The sequence below is a fragment of the Oryzias latipes genome, chromosome 7, assembly GCF_053564925.1.
Source record: "Oryzias latipes strain Hd-rR chromosome 7, Olatipes_Hd-rR_3.1".
Classification (NCBI taxonomy): Eukaryota; Metazoa; Chordata; class Actinopteri; order Beloniformes; family Adrianichthyidae; genus Oryzias; species Oryzias latipes.
In genome coordinates this window covers 5,462,826-5,482,314 of record NC_136243.1, presented here as the reverse complement: position 1 = coordinate 5,482,314, position 19,489 = coordinate 5,462,826, and the positions used below count along the sequence as shown (strand labels likewise).

The window sequence follows — 19,489 nt, the reverse complement described above, 5'->3', positions numbered from 1 at the left end:
CCGTAGGTTCGTCTCCCTGTCGTCGCTCCATCCCCTGGACTAGTTTGACACCTGATGCGAGCCTGGCTGCAAAATGTTTGTGAAACAGAATCCTCGAGCCTTATAAAGAGTCACTTACCTGGCACAGATGTCTGAAGTTGGTGTTACGAAATAAAATGAAAGGAGAGAGAGAGAAAGAAAAAAGCAAAGACAGCAAGAAGAAGGAGCGAGGTGACGGAGAATGAGATAGATAGGGACGGACGAGGAGGACTAGTAAAAGAGTGCCCACTCACGTCGTTGCTGCTGGACAGAAAGTGAGCGAAGGACGAGCCCTTGTACCCGGGATCGAATCTGTACACCCGGTTCTCGGGGCTTCCGTGAACGCTCACGGTCCTCTCGGTCTGAAGGAAGGATGGGAGTCTCTGGAGTTCCTCCATGGCGGCTTCCACCCCTAGCCTCAGTGTGGTGCACATGTGTTTGTTCTGAGCCTGCACCATGACGTTGATGTCCAAGTGCAAGAGCACCGCCGCCAGTATCAGCCTCATCGCCAGGCTCTTGCCGCACTGCCTCGGGGCGAGGCACAGGGTGTACGGGTTGGCGTATCGAGCAAACTCCTTTTCCACTTCGTGCAGGTGGCTGCGCGCCGGGTCCTGGTAATCGTAGCTCTCGGAACCCAGAGGCGCGAGGTTCAGCGTGCTCAGCAGGGCGTGCTTGTGCCTGAAGAGCTCGTCTCCGAACTGTGCCTCGGTGACGCCCAGCACGACTCCTCTCAAGAGCTCCATCTGAAAGGGCTCCATGCGCATGCCGTTCGTTTGGAAATATTCAAACACCCGTTCTACCATGCGCCGAAATCGATACATGAGGCGATCGGAGGCGTCCCCTTCTAGATTTCCAGAGGCCCGTATCTCGCGCACCCTCGCCTTCGCGCCTTCCAAACCCAGCTCGCGAATCAAGACGGCTTGCGCCACTCGGTCTGTCATCAGCCGGTTGTATTCCGAGACCCTCTCCCGTTCCGAGCGCCTGCTCTCCTCCTCGACCTGATCCTTGTAGAGCCTGAGCCGTACGCAGTCCACAGCCACAGCCAAAGGCACCGGCGGCCTGGAGCCAGGCACGGGATCGCGCACGATTTCTCTTCGCAACCAAAGGATGTCATCAGGGTCTGGTGACAGAGCTCTCCACGGGGCTCTCGACAGGCCAGGGCGCGCTAGGCGCAATGGCCCAGGTCCACGCGTGAGCTCGCTGCTCGAGGAGAGGGCAGCGGGTGAGGCGCTGTGTCCGGCGGAGCTCATCGCGCACAGTGCCTGGGCTCGCCGAACCCGCGACGCAGAAAGACGTCCCTGCAAGGCCGCCGTGAGCGAGTTTGTGCTGCCGCTCAAAATCCACTTCAGGTACTGCTGGCTCTTCTCCGAGATTCCCGTCAGCGATGCGGCGCGACCGAGAGACGCGTGCCTGCCGGGAGTTTTAACAGATCTCGAAAGAGTTCGCTTCAACCGCGTAATGATGTCGGGAGACGGCGATCCCGAATTCTGCTGCGAGGGAAGGCTCTCGGACGTCTTCGGGATGAAATCTTTCTGGCTCACCACCGACGGAAGGTTGGTCGTCGTCGACTCGCCTTTCGAAGACGCCAAGTTGTCTCTGCTGAGGCACCGAAATCTCACGGACGCCCTGGCTCTCTGGGAAGTGCAGCCCGAGCTGTGCTCCCGGCTCACCGAGGACTCGAGCGCTGCGCACTCAGCCTTGATCGGGCTTTGCGGGGACGCGTGCCGCCTGAGCCGAGGCCGCTTCTACAACCTGTATGCCAGGTACCCTTTGCCCGTGGAGAAGCAAAGCGGCGGCCTCGCTTCCGCACCTCCCCAGAATCGTAAGGCCCCCGTCGAGGAATGCGACGTCTCCGCTCGAGAGATACGTTCTGGTCAGGAGTTGCTCTCGATCCTCGCACCTCTCTACGCCACGTATTTCGCCTTGGTGGAGGGGGACCCGGCTCTGGATGAGCTCTGGCGCAGAGTGGATCTCCTCGGGGCGAGGTGGCTGGTTCGAGAAGAGTTTTCGGAGCTGAGCCTCTCCGTCAGGCTGCGCGACAGTCGGTTCGCGAGATTGGCGTTCGCCTGCGCTTTCTTTCTCTCCGACTGTTGAGCATGGCAGGTCTTTTGGGCGCAGAAACCGCCGCTCATTAACCCTGGACGCTGACCCGCGAAGGCCGCCGTGATCAGCTCTCGCTCCACCGAAGACATGGACCCTCCCAAGTTCGAAGACAAGGAAGAAACGATTAGGTCCATGCTCAGCACCCGCTTTGGCAGCTACCGCGTGGTCTTCAAGCAAGCTGCGTGCGACGTGTGGGTGCGAGGCAGAGATTGCACGGTCCAGTACCAGGTGCGCAAGCGCCCGGACGGGGCCGGGTGGTACGCCTACTCGAAATCCGAGTCCAGAATATTGGGGGAGTCGGCGGAAGACGTGATAAAGCTGTGCGTGAAGGACACGATTTCCGAACAGGACGAACGGGAGGACGAGGTGGTGGGGAAGGAGGACAACGAGGATGAGAACGAGGCGTCGCGGCACGACTACGAAGTGATACGCAAGCTCTTGGAGCGCGAGAAAGACAGCCGGCCCCAGGGAGAGACGATCCCGGACGTCGGGGACTATCGAAGGGCCGGGGGGTGGTTGAACTCGGGGCGGAGATGCGAGGATGGCGACCGATCGACCGAGGACGACGAGAGTGGCGATGAGCGAGACCGCTTGCGGGAAAGCTTTGGCAACCTCAGGCTCGGGGCAACGGATCGTGTGAAAGTCCAGCACCGCCATGCCGCTCGCCCCGTCAGCCCGAGTCTGGCTAACTGGGACCTCGACCCATCCGAAAGACGCTGGCCTGGCTTCCCCCCTCCAGTCCGTCGAGACCTGAAACCCGTGGAGCGCCTCTTCGCCAGGGGAATCCGTTCGATCTATTGTGGTGACGAGGAAGTCACGGATTCGAAAGGTCCATCGGAGTACGACAGCGAAGAGGATGGATACGCGTGGGGCTGCCGAGAAACAAGTCCTGAGCGTCGCAGCAAGCACCCGTACAAGCGCAAGGCAACGGGGCTGAATTTAGAAATTTAGAGTGTGTGTAATAATTTTTTTTTTAAATTTTATTTCATTTTCTACCCATTTTCATCGGAACCACTTTACACCTCAGAGCTCCGGTCTATGTTCCGTGGAGATGAACGAGGTCGGACGAGCCTTTCCCGTCTACTTGAGCCCATAAGCAGCATAAGAGCGAAGAGACGAAGCCTCGGTCTTGTCTACTTGTCTGTTTCTGGAGCGTACACTCACACGAAAGCAGTCTGATACAACAAGCCCATCCGCCACTGCAGCAATGTCAACCACTCCAGAACAAGACTTGTACTCCTCGGATGTGACGCGCACCAGGGCATCGTCCTTCACGGTCACAACGGACACTGAATCGTTCACCACGGCCCGCAGTCCCGAAGGAGACGGTGTTGTTCCCGTATTCTCGCCCAGAGAGATGGCCCGCTCGGAGCATGACGGCGATTCGGGCCTTGAGGAGACCGAGGCCGAACCGGACAGCGTCCTTTACCTCCAGCTCTCGTCGAACCCTGGGATCGCAGAGCCGCGGATCGATTTCGAGCCCCCGTCCGATTCATCGGGAAGCGAGATCTACAGCTCCTCCGATGACGATGAGGAAGACAGCAGCATAGAAAATTATGATCGCTACGACCCAGCACTCCGGTGGCACCACCCAGACGTTGTAGACCACATGCGAGGACTGGGCCTGGCCATCGACGAAGAAGGATACTGGTTCGATCCGGGTTCCTTCCCCCTCTTCTCTGAGCCTAAAGGCGTCGTGTTTGAAGACGACGATTGAAGTTCTGCTTGCTGTGTGTGTGTCTGTTCACATTTTCGCTACCATCTTTATCTTATGAGACTCAATAAAGGTTCTGCTATCTGATAACCAGTGTGCTTGGGTTTGTCGAGAGCTCCCGACGCTCGTGCAGTGAAAGGTTTAGGGGGAGCATGGGTTCGAAACCCTAACGCCGGGAGTTTGAAATGGGGGACATAAAATGAAATAAAGGAACGTGACCACCGGCAACAGCAAGCGTTTGAGCCTTTTCCCTTTTCATTTTATTGAGGTGAAACAAAACAAAACACAGCTGCATTTCACGTACAATGAACCTCTCCGCATATTCTCACGGAGCTCTCTCCCCCGTGAATCTCGTCTCTTGTGTGGCAAAGGAGCAGAAACGCGGAGAGCACGTCGTCCCTGGTGTATTCGCCCCCCTTGGACTTTTTGCCTCCGGTGACCACGGTCCCCCCGCCGCCCTTGGCTGACTCCTTGATCGAGACGGCAGCCATTTCCTCCCTCAGTTTGCCCAAGAGCCGCTTCCCGTGCTCTGCGTGCAACCTGTCGGCCAACCTGCTGTCGGGTAGGGAGATGGTGTCTCGGATCTCCAGAGCTCGAGCGGTCGCGTCCGTGGCCAAATTGATACCGCTCCTCGACCTCCTGTACATGTGCACGGCCATGGAGGAGCCGGTTCTCGTGCTGGAGCCGGCGCCCCGAGAGACGCCCAGGGTGGTTTCCACGGCTCTGCCCTTCCCCACAGCCTCGGCCAGCACGGCCCAGCCGAGGGACATGACGCACTCACAGTAGCCCAGATCGTCCCTCTCTATGGCGGACACGGTGCTGAGCACCATGGCCAGTTTGGTCTTGGCACTGACGTGTTTCCCCAGCATGTACCTGGAGTTGACCTGGGACCACTTGCTGTAAAAGAGCACCCTGAAGCCAGCGCGTGCCAGAGCGTGTTCGAGCAGCTCCTTCAGGTCGGCCAGCGCATTCACGTAGGTGTTTTGCTCAAACACCACAACCACCGGCACCTCTTTCCAGTGCGCTGAGGGCAAAAGGACTTTGAGCAGCCTGACGTGAGCGCTCAATAGGGCCGCGTACACCCTGGTGACTTGATCTAGGTCACGTATCTCCAGCTCGTCCAGTGACATGATCTGCAAAGAGACGGGGGAGAAAGCGGGTTTAGGTACTTTGTGGCGAGAAACGAATTGCACATAGGAAACCGCTGGGCGCTCAACACGATCACATTCAGCTTCTTAATCATCATCATCATCATCATCATCATTATCATCATCATCATCACTTGTTGCAATATCACCCTTCGAGTAAGACTAAGGTTACGCTTTGTCAACATGTCTTTCTGCCCCGCGTGCCGCAGGGCTCGAAGACAACTCTTGAGCCTGATGAGCATGCCGTGGGAGCTGCTACTCTCCCGGTACGAGTTCATGGTAGCCCTCGCTTCGTTCCGCCGCAACATGGACCTGTTCGTCGAGATGGACATCGGGCAACTGAGGACGGCGTACAGTCAGGTGGTGTCGTTCTCGCCCGCGAGGATACTGGTGACAGACTCGCTCGTCTCTCATTACGTGCTGAGTTCGAGGAACGAGCACTCGGGACGAGAAGCTCTGGCTTCGGCCCCGCGCGTCCCCGTGGAGCTTTCGGAGGCAGTGACCCTTGCCCTCGGAAACAGCGTGCCGAGACGTTTTGTGCACGATTGCATGAGCCAGCATGAGTGGCGTGGGCACGAGGAGATGGTTCTCTCTGCCTTCGCCTCTGCAGAGTCTGTGCGCGGCGGGCCCCTAAAGTACCTGGCCCTGGTAAAGGCCAGCTCCCGGAACGTGGCCTCTCTGCACACGGTGGTGGCGCTCGCCATTACGGGCTGGCTGATGGAGCTGTCGGGGCATAGCGTGGGGAGTTGCGAGTGCGGGGTCTGGGAACAGGCCCTGGAGCTCATCTCGTGCTCCGTGCCAGACGCGGAGACCTCCCTCAGCGTACAGGACGAGAACCGCGTGAGCGCGTACATCTGCACCCTGATGGACGTGAAGCCCGGGCCCCAGGAGCGAGCTCTTCCCGGGCCGGCTCCCGATTACGGGTACGTTTTTAGAGATCTTCTGGTGTCCGGTTTAGGGGGGACAGAGGAGGAAGGCGCCGATCGTGGGCGGGAGACCTACCACTAGCTTGCCTCCAGCGATCTCCACGGCGCAACACACTCCGGCGCAGGACCTGGAACCTCCCCCGAAGGTTGGGTCCAGACACAAGTAAGCCTTGGTCACGATCGATCGGGCCACGTCTTCCAGGGCCCAACAGTTGTTGGACAGGAACCTGTTGATGACGGAAGCCTCGAACGGGACTGTGGTGTCGGTCTTGATGTCCTCGGACGAAGTGCTGCTGCTGCCTGTGACCTCGCTCTCGAAACCCTTGGGTGAGACCATGTTCATGAGCTCCTTGAGCTGCCCGTCCACCGAAATGTGTTGCGGGCAGTAGACGCCGAGGCAGCAGCAGGTGAGCCCCGGATCCCTTTCGTGGTATGCGCATTTGAAACTCTGAGACACCACGTGGTAAGCGGGGCCTCCCCGGTCGTCGCGGATGTCCGCGACCTTGTTCAGCCAAGGCGTGTTGTTGACGTGGCTGGTGATGTGAACCTGTTTCCGTCCTCTGAACGCGATGTTGGGCAGGACGGCCAGAAGCACCTTGGAATTCACGAAGCCTACTTCGTCCACCAGGATGAGGTCGGCGCTCTGTCCCCTGCTCGCCTGTGAAGAGAGGCAATAAAAATTGATAAGGAACAAAGAAAAGGGAAAGGAGAAGAACACAGAGAAAGGAAATACGAAGGGAGAGGAGGAGAATCGAGAGACGCTAAGGGAAATACGAAGGGAGAGGAGGAGAATCGAGAGACGCTAAGGGAAGCGCCGATGGACCGCTGGCCTTCAGAATTAATAGACGATCCGCAGTGGGTGAGCCACTGCGTGGAGGAGGAATGCGCTTTTGACGACCGATACATCCCGGGCTGTTACGTATGCTCAGCGCACCTCAGCAAGCACTCGTGCTCGGGATTCGACTGCGCCCTCGTGCGGGCTATGGCAGCCCGAGTTTCTTACGCCTCGGCGTCGGGGGAATTTTCCTGCCCCGTGGTGGGGCTAGCCGCATTTCGCAGGGAGGACCCTGACTTCAGGGGGCCCTGGTACTATGGAACGGAGGCGACGGTGGGCTACGGAGCATTGGAAGTTGACCCGCGGACGGGCGGACCTCGCGGAGGTCCGTGGGTCGAAGACCAGTGCGGCGTATCGGCGCGGGTGCTGAAATCCTGCCTGCCGGCCATGATTGCACTTTTCTCCACCATCCTCACGCGGGAATTTGCAGACGAGTACCGGACCGTTGAGCGCGGAGAGGGTCAAGTCCCGTCGCAGCGCTGCCGATGGACCTCTCGAGTGTTCAGGCTCGCGGGCTGTATCGAGTTCCGGACCGTCGGCGAGCGGGTCCGAGCGGACCTAGGAGATCTGGGAACCGTGAGGGACGCCGCTCTCAAAAGCGCAGCCGCCGTGTCCACCCTTTTCTGCTCACCCGAAGCTAGGATCAAGCGCTTCGTGAAGAAAATGGTGAACAAACAAAGCGACAAGCACTCGAGGAGAGACGGCTTTTACACTCTGGTGATCATGGCCTCTCTTTGCTTCTTCCCTTACTTAAAACTCGCCGTGCTGAGCGAAATGTTCGACAACAGGACCCTGGTGCTCATGTTTTTCGACAAGACCCTCGCCAGGCACAACCAGTGGTCCATGCTCTCTACCAACGTCCACCTGCACGTGAAACGGCCTCAGTTTCAGAGAGCGCTCGCCGACGCCGACCCGGGTAGACTCCTGCCACTGGTCGTGAGGGCCGCCTTGGACGACTACGTTTCTCTATCGGGTCAGAGCAGCGAGCTGAAATGCCTCCCGGCCACAGTAAGGGCCGCGAGCCAGTCCGAGCCTCGCTCGGAGAAAATGGAAACGCGCTCCGATGCCGCTCCCGAGGCAAAAGGGGGATGCCCTCTCCGGCGGGCTTTTACGAGGTCCACAGAGGCAGGGTCGAGGAGAAGAGAATCCGCGTGAGCGACGAGTCGCCCTCGTCGCAGCGATCCAGACAAATCCGCGTGGGATGACGACATGCTACCTTTCGTCCGATGTCTTCGCATCTCACGCTGAACATTGTACCTCGTGGCTGTTGTTTCTCTGCTGTGTTGTACCTACGCTACCTTCAATAAAATCTCCAACGAAAATGTGTCTGATGTGTTGGTTTGCATGCCTTGCCATCTTTTCTACCCCTTCATCCCCCCTTAAGAAAAGAACGGAAAAAAAAACAAAACAGCGCTTGTTCAAATTCAGGTTTGGTGTATCGGCTTTATTTTCCCAACCATGTCACCCCAATGATACAAAAAAACGATGAAACGAAAGACAACGAAACAAAAAACAAAACAAAACAACAAACATAGAACCAGCAACTCGCACACGTTCCACAGCAGCACAAAGACACAGGAGGGCCTTAGACATCCCCATATCTCTTCTCTTTCAGTTTCCTCCCTTTCTTTCGCTTGGAGCACAGAGGTCTCTTCCATTCCACCCCTTTGCGCCTCGCGCGTTTCGCCTCTCTCGTCTCCACGTGGCCGGACGCGTCCTGCTCCCGTAGGGCCGCGCTCTCCAGAGGCAGCTCTAAGAATCGCAGAGCACGATCCGATTTGAGCTTCTGCAGCGCCTCCCTCTTCCACTGGAGGTTGACCAGGGCGGTCAACGGCGCGTGTCCGAATCGCACCAAAGCGTCGTACGAGCTTTCTGGGTTGGCCCTCGCCAGCCTATCGGCGAAAAATCTCACAAACGCGATCTCGCATCGCAAGCAGTTCCGCGATGCGCTCGAAGGGCACGTGGGCTGAGGCCACGGGTTGGGCCGAGTCCGATCCTCTTTGTCCTCTCGCAGACAGCCTGAATCCAACGTGGTCGTCATCAAACACGTAGATCCCGTCCCGAGACAGTTCCTCGGGCGAGTCTCCCATGAGCACGTATCCATGAGGAAGCTTGCGCAGTGTGCAGTACGATGTGATGTGAGCGAACAGCCAGACCAGAGAAGCGATCTTTCTGTTATAGGGCGTGGGTCTTGTCGTGTGTTTTAGCTGTCTGTCCACTCCCTCGCTCAAAGTCGCTCCGATCAGCGGAACCTTCGCTACCCGAGACACGCTCCTCACCAGGCTCCACGAGGTCTCCACCGACAGCCCCGACGCCACCAGGTGCTTGAACAGAACGATCCTCTCGGCCGTCCCGTTGTACCTGTCCGTGTATCTGCGGACAGGGTCCAGCGAGGCCATGCACACGTATGAGAGCAGTTTGTCATTGGTACCCGTTGAGGCAACGGAGGCCAAAGACAGCTTGAGCTGCTCCACCTCGAGGCCCGCTCGCGTGCGATAGTCCTCCCTCGCCGGGTCGGGGCAACGCGTCGCCAGGAGCCTGGCCCTTTCTCGGCTCCTGTTCAGCGAACCGTAAAAGCGGTGCAGCCAGCGCACGGGATGGGTGCTCAGGTACCTCGGGGCTTCCAGCTCCTCCAGCGTGCGCACGTACGATCGGAGCTGATGAACCACTTCTTTCCCTAGGGCTATCTGTTTGTCCATCTCGTCCCGCCGCTTGATCGACTCCAGCTGCTCGAGGAACCTCACGGACCTCGGGCCACCACCCGTACCTTCCGCGGGCCGCTCCGTCCCGGGAAACGCGCCTCCGCTCGGCCTGGCCCCGGCCACCTCCCCGAAGCCTTCGCTGTTGGCCAAGTCCAGCGCGGCCGACGCGGCAGAGTCCGGGTCGACGGGGGGCTCCGCGCCCTCGTGCCTCAGCGTGAAGTGGCAGCAGGAAAACATTCTCCTGGTTTCTTCCCAAGTGTCCAGGGTAATGTCGGTTTCGAAATAGCACTCAGGGCACTCCTTGGTGTCTGCGACCAGCCTCGGAATCATTGGGTAGCGCAGCACCAACGCGAAAAAGTCCCTGAGAGAGTCCAGCGCGAGCAACGACTCTTCGGTCGAGATTGTGCCGAACTCCCTGCTCAGCCTCGCGTACACCTCCAGGGCTTCGGAGAACGTGAGGGGTTGGCCCGGCCGCCTGGCGATGGCTTCTCCTTCTTCTATGCCTCGCACCGCGAGCCACAGGGTGAACTCGTTCACTCGCTCTCCGCCCGGGTCCGCTGGGGTCGAGGCGGCCGTGCGGGGCTCGGAGAAAGTCCTCGCGAATTCTAGCAGCGTTGCGTCCGCGTGGCCCAGCAGGCGCGCCGCACAGGCTCTGTCGTACAGCTCGGCCACGGACCTCCGAGCCGTCACGGCTCTCGCTTCATCTCTGGAGCCATCAGGGCTTCCAGGGCGCCCGGAACCAGCGCGTTCGCGACGAGCCGGTGACCTTGCCACTCGGCCAGACAAACCATGAGTCCTATCCATCGCGGGTCCCCCGAACACGACGGGTGCTTCACGTCTGACCTGAGCCCCGCCTGAGGCCAGAGGGTTGTTAGTTGAGCGAACGTGGCCGCTCCGCTCTCTGAGAGGAACCGCCTGGGTTCGCCGTAGACGGGTCGCGCCCCGTAGCTCGACGAGGACGGCGATGCGGCCAACTCGCGGTCCAATCTCTCGGGCAGTTCTTCGAACTCGTAGGCCCCTGCCTTCGTCACGATCACGCAACGGGAGAGCTCTCGGGCGCGCTTCAGCATCTCCCCTCTGCCTCCGCGCACCACCAGCGTGACACCGAACCGTCCCGGGGGCGCGTCCGTCGATAGCACGTCGCCCAGCGCCAGAGCGCAAAGGGCCAGGTCCAAGATCTTATCCCCCGCCGGGTCTGCCGATCCGTGCTCAAACACTGGCCTGAGGCCGCAGCCGAACGTCAAAACGGTGTGAACGTGATACGTCAGGGGTGAAAACGAACAGGGTCTGTAATAGCGTACGAGCTTGCCTCTTTCCGTCAGATCGAAATGCCTTTTCCAGGCCGGGTTGGGAGCGGGTGCGAAAAAAACGTGGCCCTCCACGGCAGGGACGTCTGGAACCAATTCGATTTCCAGTCGAGAGTTCAACGTGAGGATACTCGAAAGGCCTCTCTCTCGAAAGTCGCACTTTACTCTCAGGGGCGCGGGCGTTGGTACCGCAGGGTCTCCTTCTTCTCCTTCATCCACAGCTACCCCTTCTAGATCTTGGTCTTCTTCTTCTTCTTCTTCATCCTCCTCCTCTTCTACCCGTTCGTCTTCATCGTTTTCAGCTCTCTCGGTCTGCACCTGTGCATTTCCCGCCTCTGCATTGAGCGTCAGGGAGGCAGCTCGGCGCCTCATCTCGACGAGCGACGCCTTTGTGTCCACCGAATGCCAAAACCTGTCTCGCTTGAGCACGAGTCGACCGTCTGGGCTCCTCTGCCATCTCGGAGGGCTCGAACGTAGACGGGGAAGCCATTCGCAAGGTCCTCGAGCTGGCGCTTCAAGCGGCGCTTCGGTTCCCGACTCCCACCTGAACTTCAGCTCGGCCACCTTTGAGCAAAACGATCCTGGCTGTCTCTTTGACCACGGCGAGGGGTCCTTCCAGGTCTCGGGGCCTCGTATCCCCCCAGGCACTCCGTTCATTTCGCAGAAGGCCATGAGCGAATCTTTGTTGCGCATTCGCAGAGTCTCCTGCTGCTCCTCCGATGGTTCGGCGTCCTCGGGTGCGCTGACGAGCACGTGCAGGCCGGGATCGCCCCGTATCGCTGCGGCCCTTAGGGTCCTGGGCTCGGAATGCAGCACCAAGTTGCCAGAGTGTCTCACCGGTATGACCCCTTTGGACCTTTCGACCAGAAGCGCGATAGCATCGTCCTCCCGCGGGCCGTCCGGACGTGACACCAGGTACCCCGTCCTTCTGCTCCTCAGCACGTCCAAGTCCCTCGGCAGCGCGTGGGTCCAGCGACAGGCGAAAGTCTGCGAGTCTGCCTCCGGGGTGTACACAGTTACGGCGCGACTCCTGAAGGGGCCCGTGGCTCCCGCGAACCAAGCCACCGCGCGCTGCAGGTAACCGTACAGACCGCGTCTCGAGCATCTGATCTCCAGCTCTGCGTGAGTGTTCCCCGAGAGCATGGCTCTCGCGAGCGAGTCGGCGAACTCTCCGGCCGAGCTCACCTCGGCCCGAAAGCTCCAGCTCTCGAGCTCCTCTTCGCCGTCGGCCTCCGGCTCGCGGCCGTCGTCCTCGGGAACCGGCTTCGCGTACCACCTTCCGGGCTCCGCTATTTCGATCAGGCTGGAGATGGGCATGCGAGATTCGCGCTGAAACCGACTGGTGCCTCTATTCGTGACGACGCAGAGGCCTCTGGTCCACCTTCTTTCCGAGGGGCACGTCAAAACGCGCGATCGCAGCACGTCGAACCCTCTCCACTCTCTTGGGTTCAGGGCCCTGGCGTGCCCGTCTGCCATCTCCACACGCCCGAGGCCCTCGCCGGGGCGGCCGTGGTGCGTGAACTCCTCCGGCGGAGCCCCGCAGAGCCATCTGACGATCTCGACCCCTGCGCCCTCCGGGCCCGCGGACCTGGAGCTCCGGGACACCGGGTAGTCTCGCTCCCAGTCGCTCGGGCGCGAGGTCTCGGCCGGGACTTTGGCAAAAGTCCACAGAGCGTCCTTCAGTCTTTCCCAGGAGCTCTCGCTCGTGGCGTAGCCCTCCAACGGATCCCTGCGCCCCCGACGCATGAACATCTTGTCGATGGCGGACGCTTTGTCCAGGCACTTGATGCGTGCCCTGGCCTCGAGCGGCTCGGGAGCAGGCCACGCGGGGTCTTCGTTCGTCAGCGCGTCGGTCCGGAACAGCGAACAGTTCTCCGCGACCACGGCCACGGACTCCAGCCTCTGAACCAATGGGCCTTTGCCCCTCAGGTAGAACAGGGGAGACTCAGAAGCGAACGCCACCGTGTGCCCGTCTATCACGGACATGCCGGGGCGTCTGGCGGACGCCGTCGACTCGGGTCTCGAGGCCCCTTCGCTCGCCAGCCTAAGAAAGCTCCAGTCCCCCAGGCTCGTCGAAACTCTGCCCGGGAAGGTCTCGACCCTCTCGAACACCAGCGCGGGTCCCAGCGTCTCAGAGTACGCCCTCAGGAGGAGGTCTTCCTCATCCCCCCGAGGCAGCAGCTCGCTCCCGGGGCAGAGCTCGGAAGCGCTCAGGGGTCTGGGCTCGCAGCACCTGGCCAGGAGCGGAGCCAGCCTGTGGTCCCGGGAGCAGAGGAAGGCTCCGATTGTGTTGACCCTGAGGCTGCGCGAGTGGCGGACCTCTGCGTCCGTTCCCCTGGTCCAGGCAGACGCACCCCTGTGCCTGCTCAGCGTGAACAGCTTGCAGGCCGGGTGGCAGGTCAGTCTGCAGCTCTCGGCCAGGTGGCCCAGGAGAGCGTGCGCCGGGGGCAGAAGGCCCCGTCCGTGCAGGACGAACTCGTAGTCGAGCATCACGTCACCCCGGCTCATCTCTGGCACGCAAGGGTGCACGGCTCTGTAGAAGCGAGTCAGGCAGGCGCTCACGTCAAAGTCCTTCTCTGCCCCCCTCGTCGCCAGGACTCTCGCGCAGTGGCCCAGCATCACAGCCTCATCCAGGCAGGCTTCGTACGCAGAGCCGCACTCTCCGGGGCACCTGTCGGCCCTGTCCAGCGCGAAGCGCTTAGGGCGCGCGTTCGCCGCCAGGTTCAGGTTGTATTCACGCAGGGGATGGGAGAGGGCGTCCTCCGAGACGCTCCCGCTCGACTCCTTCTCGGCCCTCGCCACCTCGACCGTGGGGAAGAACTCTCCGTCCCCGATGGCGCTGTGGCACTGTCGGTCCGCCGCCGGCGACCTGAGCCACGAACGCGTGTGTGGGGGCTCTCCTCCACACGGGCCTCGAGCGAAAGGCTCGTCTACGGCCAGCTCCAGCTCGCAACGCCCGGCCGTCCGGCGGGAAGATCTGAAAATGCGCGACAGCCTGCGCTCCTCGTAACCCCTGGCCTGATCGCTGCGCACGGCCCGTTCCAGGCTGGACGCGGCGTCTGCTGTGAGCGGGAAGCGCTCCAGTTCGTGGCCGGAGCGGCTCCAGATACGTTCCCTCCCTGTCTCCGGGGCGTAATTCAGCTGAAAGTAGCAGTCGGGCGGCGGGATAGTCGAGGAGGCGGCGATCTCGCGCAAGTCCTCGGTGAGCCTCGTGCAACGGGCGCCACCTGATGCGCGGGAGCCCGGGCGCACGCCCTGCGTGTCGGGAATCTTCAGGAGGGCCCTGTGACGGCCGCGTCTCGAGTGAAACACCCCGCAGACCCTCAGTATGTTCAAGTCGGCGGGCCCCAGCGTGCGTATGCCTATCGTGACCCACTTGAAACGAGAGCTCGGCCCGAGCCCCCTCCCGAAAAGGACGATGTGGCCCGTGGTCCTCTCGCAGATCGACGGAGAATCCACGCGGGCCGGCGGATCTGCCTCTTTGATGCCCCTGGCGTCCGAGAGCGGCGCCCTGCTCGGGGTGCCCCGCAGCAGAGCCAGGTCCCCCTCCAAATCCTCGTGCATCGGGCGCTCGGGCGACTCGGACGGCCCAAGACTCGCTAGGCGAGGACAGGTGCCAGCTACGTGCTCTGACACGATCTGCCTGAGCTTCGACAGAATGGAGCAGTCGCTCGCCTCGAAGCGAATGCTGCTTTCCCTGGAACCTCGTTCGAAGCCCGCGTTTTCCATGCGTAGGTAAGAAAGGACCAGTGCCCGCGCCTCTGTCCACTCCAAGGGCCCCGAGAACCATAGGCTCGTCGGTACGTCTGGGCCCGCCAGCCTCGCGAAGACTTCCAGCGCGTACAGCACTGCCGCGCAGCTCGCGCCGTCGAGCTGAGGAGGAGCGATCACGTCCATGCCCCCGGGGATCAGACACACGGCCCGATCGAAGAGGTACGCCTCTGACCTGAAGCCCTGCGGCATGACACCGCTGTACCGAGGGGTCCTGTAGACACGCAACGTGGGCGTCCTGCTTGCAGACGGTGATCTAGAGTTCCCTCGGACGACCTTCGGCGAGGATATCAGCAGGCGGGGCGCCCCTGGCGTGCCTGTCTCGATCTCCAGCACAGAGTGCCCGCTGGGAAACCATTCGGTGAGCCGTCCGCTCGGGCCTTCCGCAGCTGTCCTCGTCCTCAATCTGCTCTCGCTTTTGCTTTCGGCCTCCCGGGTTTCCCGTGCTGTCGTCTTCCCGCTTCTGCTCACACCTGCAGTGTCCTGGCGGCCCGTGCCCCTTCTGGCGTTCGGACTCGACTTGGGCACGATCACCAGAGCATCCCTGAGAAGGTGCCTCAGCACGGCGACGTGGTCGTTCTCGGCGAGCACCGAGAACGCCAGTGGCGTGGAGATCACCTCCCTCAGAGCCGCAAGGCCGGAGAATGCGCCGTGGCGACTTTCCGCCGTTCCGTCCAGTTCCCGTAGAAATCCCTGCCTCCCGCTGGCGCCGGGGCCTAGCGCGGGCCCCGGGAACCAAGGATCTTTAGGCTCCAGTTCCCTCAGGTCGAACGCGCGGTCGCCTTCTCCGGGTAGCACGCACCGCAGGGCGAACCGCGTCCCCAGCCCGCAGTCGCCCAAGGCAAGGGCGCAGAGCGTGCGGACAACCTCCTCGCGGCAGTCGGGCGAGAAGACGAGGCAAACGCGAGCCTTCCAAGAAGACACCACCTGGTAGAGCGACAGGCCATCTGAAGCGTAGATGATACCCGGGACGACCTCGGCTCCGCTCACGTCCCTCTCCTCGACCTCGTAGCCCACGCTCGTTTCTGGCCACCAGTGGGAAGAGCCGCCCGATTCGATCTCTGAGCGCTTCGAGATCACCAAAGCGGGCTCGGCCCCACCGCCTGCGAGCGCCCTGAAGGCCACGTCCGAGAACACAGACAGGGTCTCCCTGAACACGGCGAATGCGCTGTCTGCGGGCCGCAGCCTCCTGGGAGGACGGGGCTCCGCGAATCGCTGGATGCTCAGCAGTCTTCCATCCTCGTCGGCGGTGATCAGCGCACCGTCACCCAGCCGCGTCGCATAAAGCGTCGACGAGGAGCTCAGGGGGCTCTGGCGCAGGCGCCGCCGACGTTCCTGCTCGTATGCGTGGCGGCACCTCAAACGGTAGCCTTCGAGCCACTGCGGATGAAGGCGGGCTCGCAGGTTTCGACCCCGTGTCCCGAACAGGTAGGCCAGCTCGTCGTCCGAGAGTTCCGCTTTGCCGGCGCAGAGGCACGCGTAGATGTAGCAGATGTACTTATCACACATGCGGACGATTGGCCCCGAACGGCCCCCTCCCAAACGTTTCGGAGGCAAACGGGCTTCGAGGGAGCTGCTCCCGAAGGCTTCTACCCCATGGACATGACCGCGACTTTCTGCTCCGCGTGGAGCCGGGCCGCCGGACATGCCAGCGGATCGCAGCAGGCAACGCTGGTCCAGGCTGTGGAGTCTGCGTTTCGGAGGTATGAGGAAAGGGCTCGGAGGGAGAGCGTGGAACGCAGGGAGCGTGAGACGAGCGGAGGGGAGCGCGGCGAGCGCAGAGCCGGAAGGTTCCCACAAGACGACGTAGAAATGTACACAGAAGGCGAGTCGCTCGATCTGGACTCTCCATCCGAGAGGTCCTTAGTGAACCTGAGGCGCAGCGAAAGCGAAGAGAGCATGTCTGTGCACTCTCAAGGCAGCGAAGGCGAACCTGAGGGCGAACCCGCGGACAAACGCGAGTACAGCATTTCCTGGGTACCCGTGAGACGGGAAAGACGCCGGCGCGAAGACTCTCTGAGCGACGGAGGCCTCGGTCCGGGAGATCCACCACAAGGGCCTGCCCGGTGCCTCAAGTGCGAAGCCTACGACGCCCACTGCAAGTCCGCTGCCGAGAGCTACAGACGGACCTTGGGCTGCTACACGAAAACGGTGTCCGAGCTCATGTTGGGCTTTAGAACCGTGCTGGAGAGGTATCCCGAGCTGAGGGTCGACACGGGCGACGAACGCCTGCACTTCATGGTTCAAGCTGCTCTGGGCCGTAACAACCTGGTCCGAGAAATGGTCCGCCTTTCCGCGAGGAGGACTCACGATCGCACGCGTGGGGAGTCCGGGCAGGGAGAGTCCTGTCGAGAGTCTGCGTCGGCGGCGGCGACCGTGTGCGAAGCGCTGAACTCCTGCTACACGGACGGCGAGGCGCTGCGGATGATCCTGGAGCGCTACACCGACCTGTACGTGAGATACATGGAGGTGTGGAGGGGGATGTGCGCAAAGATTTCCAGGGATGTTACGCCGCTGGAATTTGTGGAAATCGTGCGGGACAGACCCGGGGTGAGCCACGGCGAGCCGTGGAGCGAGGCAAGAGCGTACGTGGGTCGCTTGCTTGTCAAGGCGTCTTTGCTGGTGCCCAGGCGCGTCGGGGACGATTGCGCCCGGACGCTCAGGATGCTGGACGTCGAACTTTCCCGAGCCAGACCTCGAAGCTCAGAAGGTCGGGACAGGGTCCTCGTAGGGCACGTGGAAGACGTGCGCGATCTTCTCGATGAGGCAGGCTCCGGCATGTGGAGCTGGGATTTTCACTTGAACGACGCCTACTTTGACATCAGGAGCGACCTGGCGGTTCTCGAGAGCCTAATCGGAATCGGCGACATCTCCGTCAAGAGCCTGCTTTACGAGAGATCCCTACTGATCTCTCAGTTGAGAAAGGTCGTGAGGAACGAAGGCTCTCTGGAGCTCAGCCTGAGCAAGGCACGCGGTGAGCTCACGGAGGCCCAGGCATCGAGGCGCCGGCTTGAGGCCGCCGGCTCCTTTTTCGCGTTCTGAAGGTGTGCCTATGGGGGTGGGACGGGACACGGTGAGATACTTAACGCGGCCGGCAGCGGGCCCAACTCGACCACCCCCCTTACCATGGACGTGGACTGCGATTACTTGACGGTCGGCGGTGTCGACGCTGAACCTGACGGCCGGAATGACCCCTGTCCGCATTGCTCCTCCGCGCGCTTCCTGCGCAGGGCCCTGGTGTACAAGCCAGTGCACCAGGAATCTGATGGGGTCTCGGCATCCATTTCGGTCAGGCCGGTCACCTTCGAGGAGGCTTCGTCCGGCCGAATGGTCCCCTACGTGCTGTCGCACGAGACAAGGTACGGTCGCGGCATCAACCCGGAGGACGGGGACGAGACCGCGCATTACTACACGGTGCGGAACTGCCTCGCCTCGATCCGTGGCAGCGTCCACCTGAGAGACGCGGCGGAATACGGAACCTGGCTGTCAGAGGTGGACCAGTGTGCGGCGGCACTCGGCCGGTTGCGAAGCGCAGCTCACGTCTGCTCTCACCTGCCCGACCTGAAACGATTTGTGCTCGAGCAGAAAAATGACGATGGCCTGCTGCACCTTGCCAGCAAGTGGCTCAGGCGGGGCGAACACGCAACCGTCGGGATCGAGGTGTTCGGGCCCTTTTTCGTCGATGTGGCTTTCGCGCCGGTTCTTCACAAGATCTTGAGATCTGACTGGCTCGTTATGCGCAAACGGAACTGTGGCACCTGCAACGAACTGAAACCGGGCTGGGCTCAGGAGTTCTACGACGCTCGCGAGGTCCCGCGCTCGCCAGACAGTGAGATGAGGTTCGTGGGCCACCCGACTTGTCCTTGTTGCAAGCCGGGGGAGGCGAAGGACCTTGGCGTCGTGGCTCGGGCCATTGTGAGGGAGATGAGGCTCTGCGGATACACCCCTTGGTCCGCTGTGCAGGCGGTGCGGCGCTGCGAAAGCTCCATGCTGGAGCTGTCGTGCTCCGAGTGCCGTCGGGTGATTTTTACCCATTGCGCATTTCTCATGGAGTGCGCTGCGGTCGAGGCTTCTCGGGAACGCGACTGGCTGGTCCGCAACGAGGCCGTGATTCAACTGTGCTGGGTCGTTCATTCCCTCCTTCCGCTCGAGAAGCAAGCCGCGTTCCCTGCGACGGACCTTTCGGGCGCCTGCTGCGTATCGGAAAACTTTGCAGAATCAGAAGATGGGGGTGGAGGAGAAGGAGAAATCCCCAGACGAGGAGAAGAAGGAGGGAACGGGGAAGGAGAAGAGGATTTGCCGGCCTGCGAGACGCGCCAGCACGGAGGGGCTGCTGCGATGTACGCTTGGGCTTTTTCGGTGGCCGCGCACTGCGTCGCGTTTCAAACCTACGAGCGAAACGGCTCGCTGGATTTGGAAAAGATCGTGGTGCTGTACGCAAACGATCATCTCCCCATGCTCCTCGACGATCAGGACGCCCGGGGAGAAGGCATCCTGACGACGAGCGTGTCGCCGGACCCCAGACTGTTTGAGACGGCAGCGCTGAACACTGGCTTTGTCTCTCCTGGGCTCGACCCGAGGGATCGCCTCGAGGAGCGGGACATGCGGGTCCCCCCCGCCGGAGAAGTGCTGTACGAGCTCCCTGCGCCGAGGACATTCCGTCGCTCGGGTTCCGGGACCCCGGTCGCCCTGGCGGAGATCCCCAGTCACACCGAGGCCCGGGCTCAGGATCCCGAAGCGATAGCGGCCGCCATAGCGCTTCACTTTCCCAAAGTGTCGCCGTGCGCTCTCGACCGTCTGAGCCTAAAAGTGCCTCGACCCAGCTCTCTCAGGGCTGACGCCAGCTTGTTCTGGCCTGTGTTTGTCAACCCCACAAGGTCCTGCCACAAGCTGTTCAAGGCCCTGGCTCTGCCCGCGTCTCCGAGTCCCGCTTACGCGCTAGAAACGTTGGCGCGAGGATGGCGA

At 61.5% G+C, this 19,489-nt stretch overlaps 1 protein-coding gene across 1 annotated transcript in view; it reads right to left on the bottom strand.

Annotated features, from left to right (window-relative positions):
- Positions 1–4,072: 4,072 nt before the first annotated feature.
- Positions 4,073–19,489, bottom strand: part of LOC144993981 (uncharacterized) — a 32,935-nt gene continuing 17,518 nt past the window's right edge. The window contains exons 4-5 of the mRNA XM_078950094.1: positions 5,986–6,567; positions 4,073–4,968 (exon numbers count right to left, since the gene is read on the bottom strand). Of these exons, the coding sequence (XP_078806220.1) occupies positions 4,132–4,968; positions 5,986–6,567 (1,419 nt within the window). The 3' untranslated portion in view covers positions 4,073–4,131. The remainder of the gene's footprint in view (positions 4,969–5,985; positions 6,568–19,489) is intronic.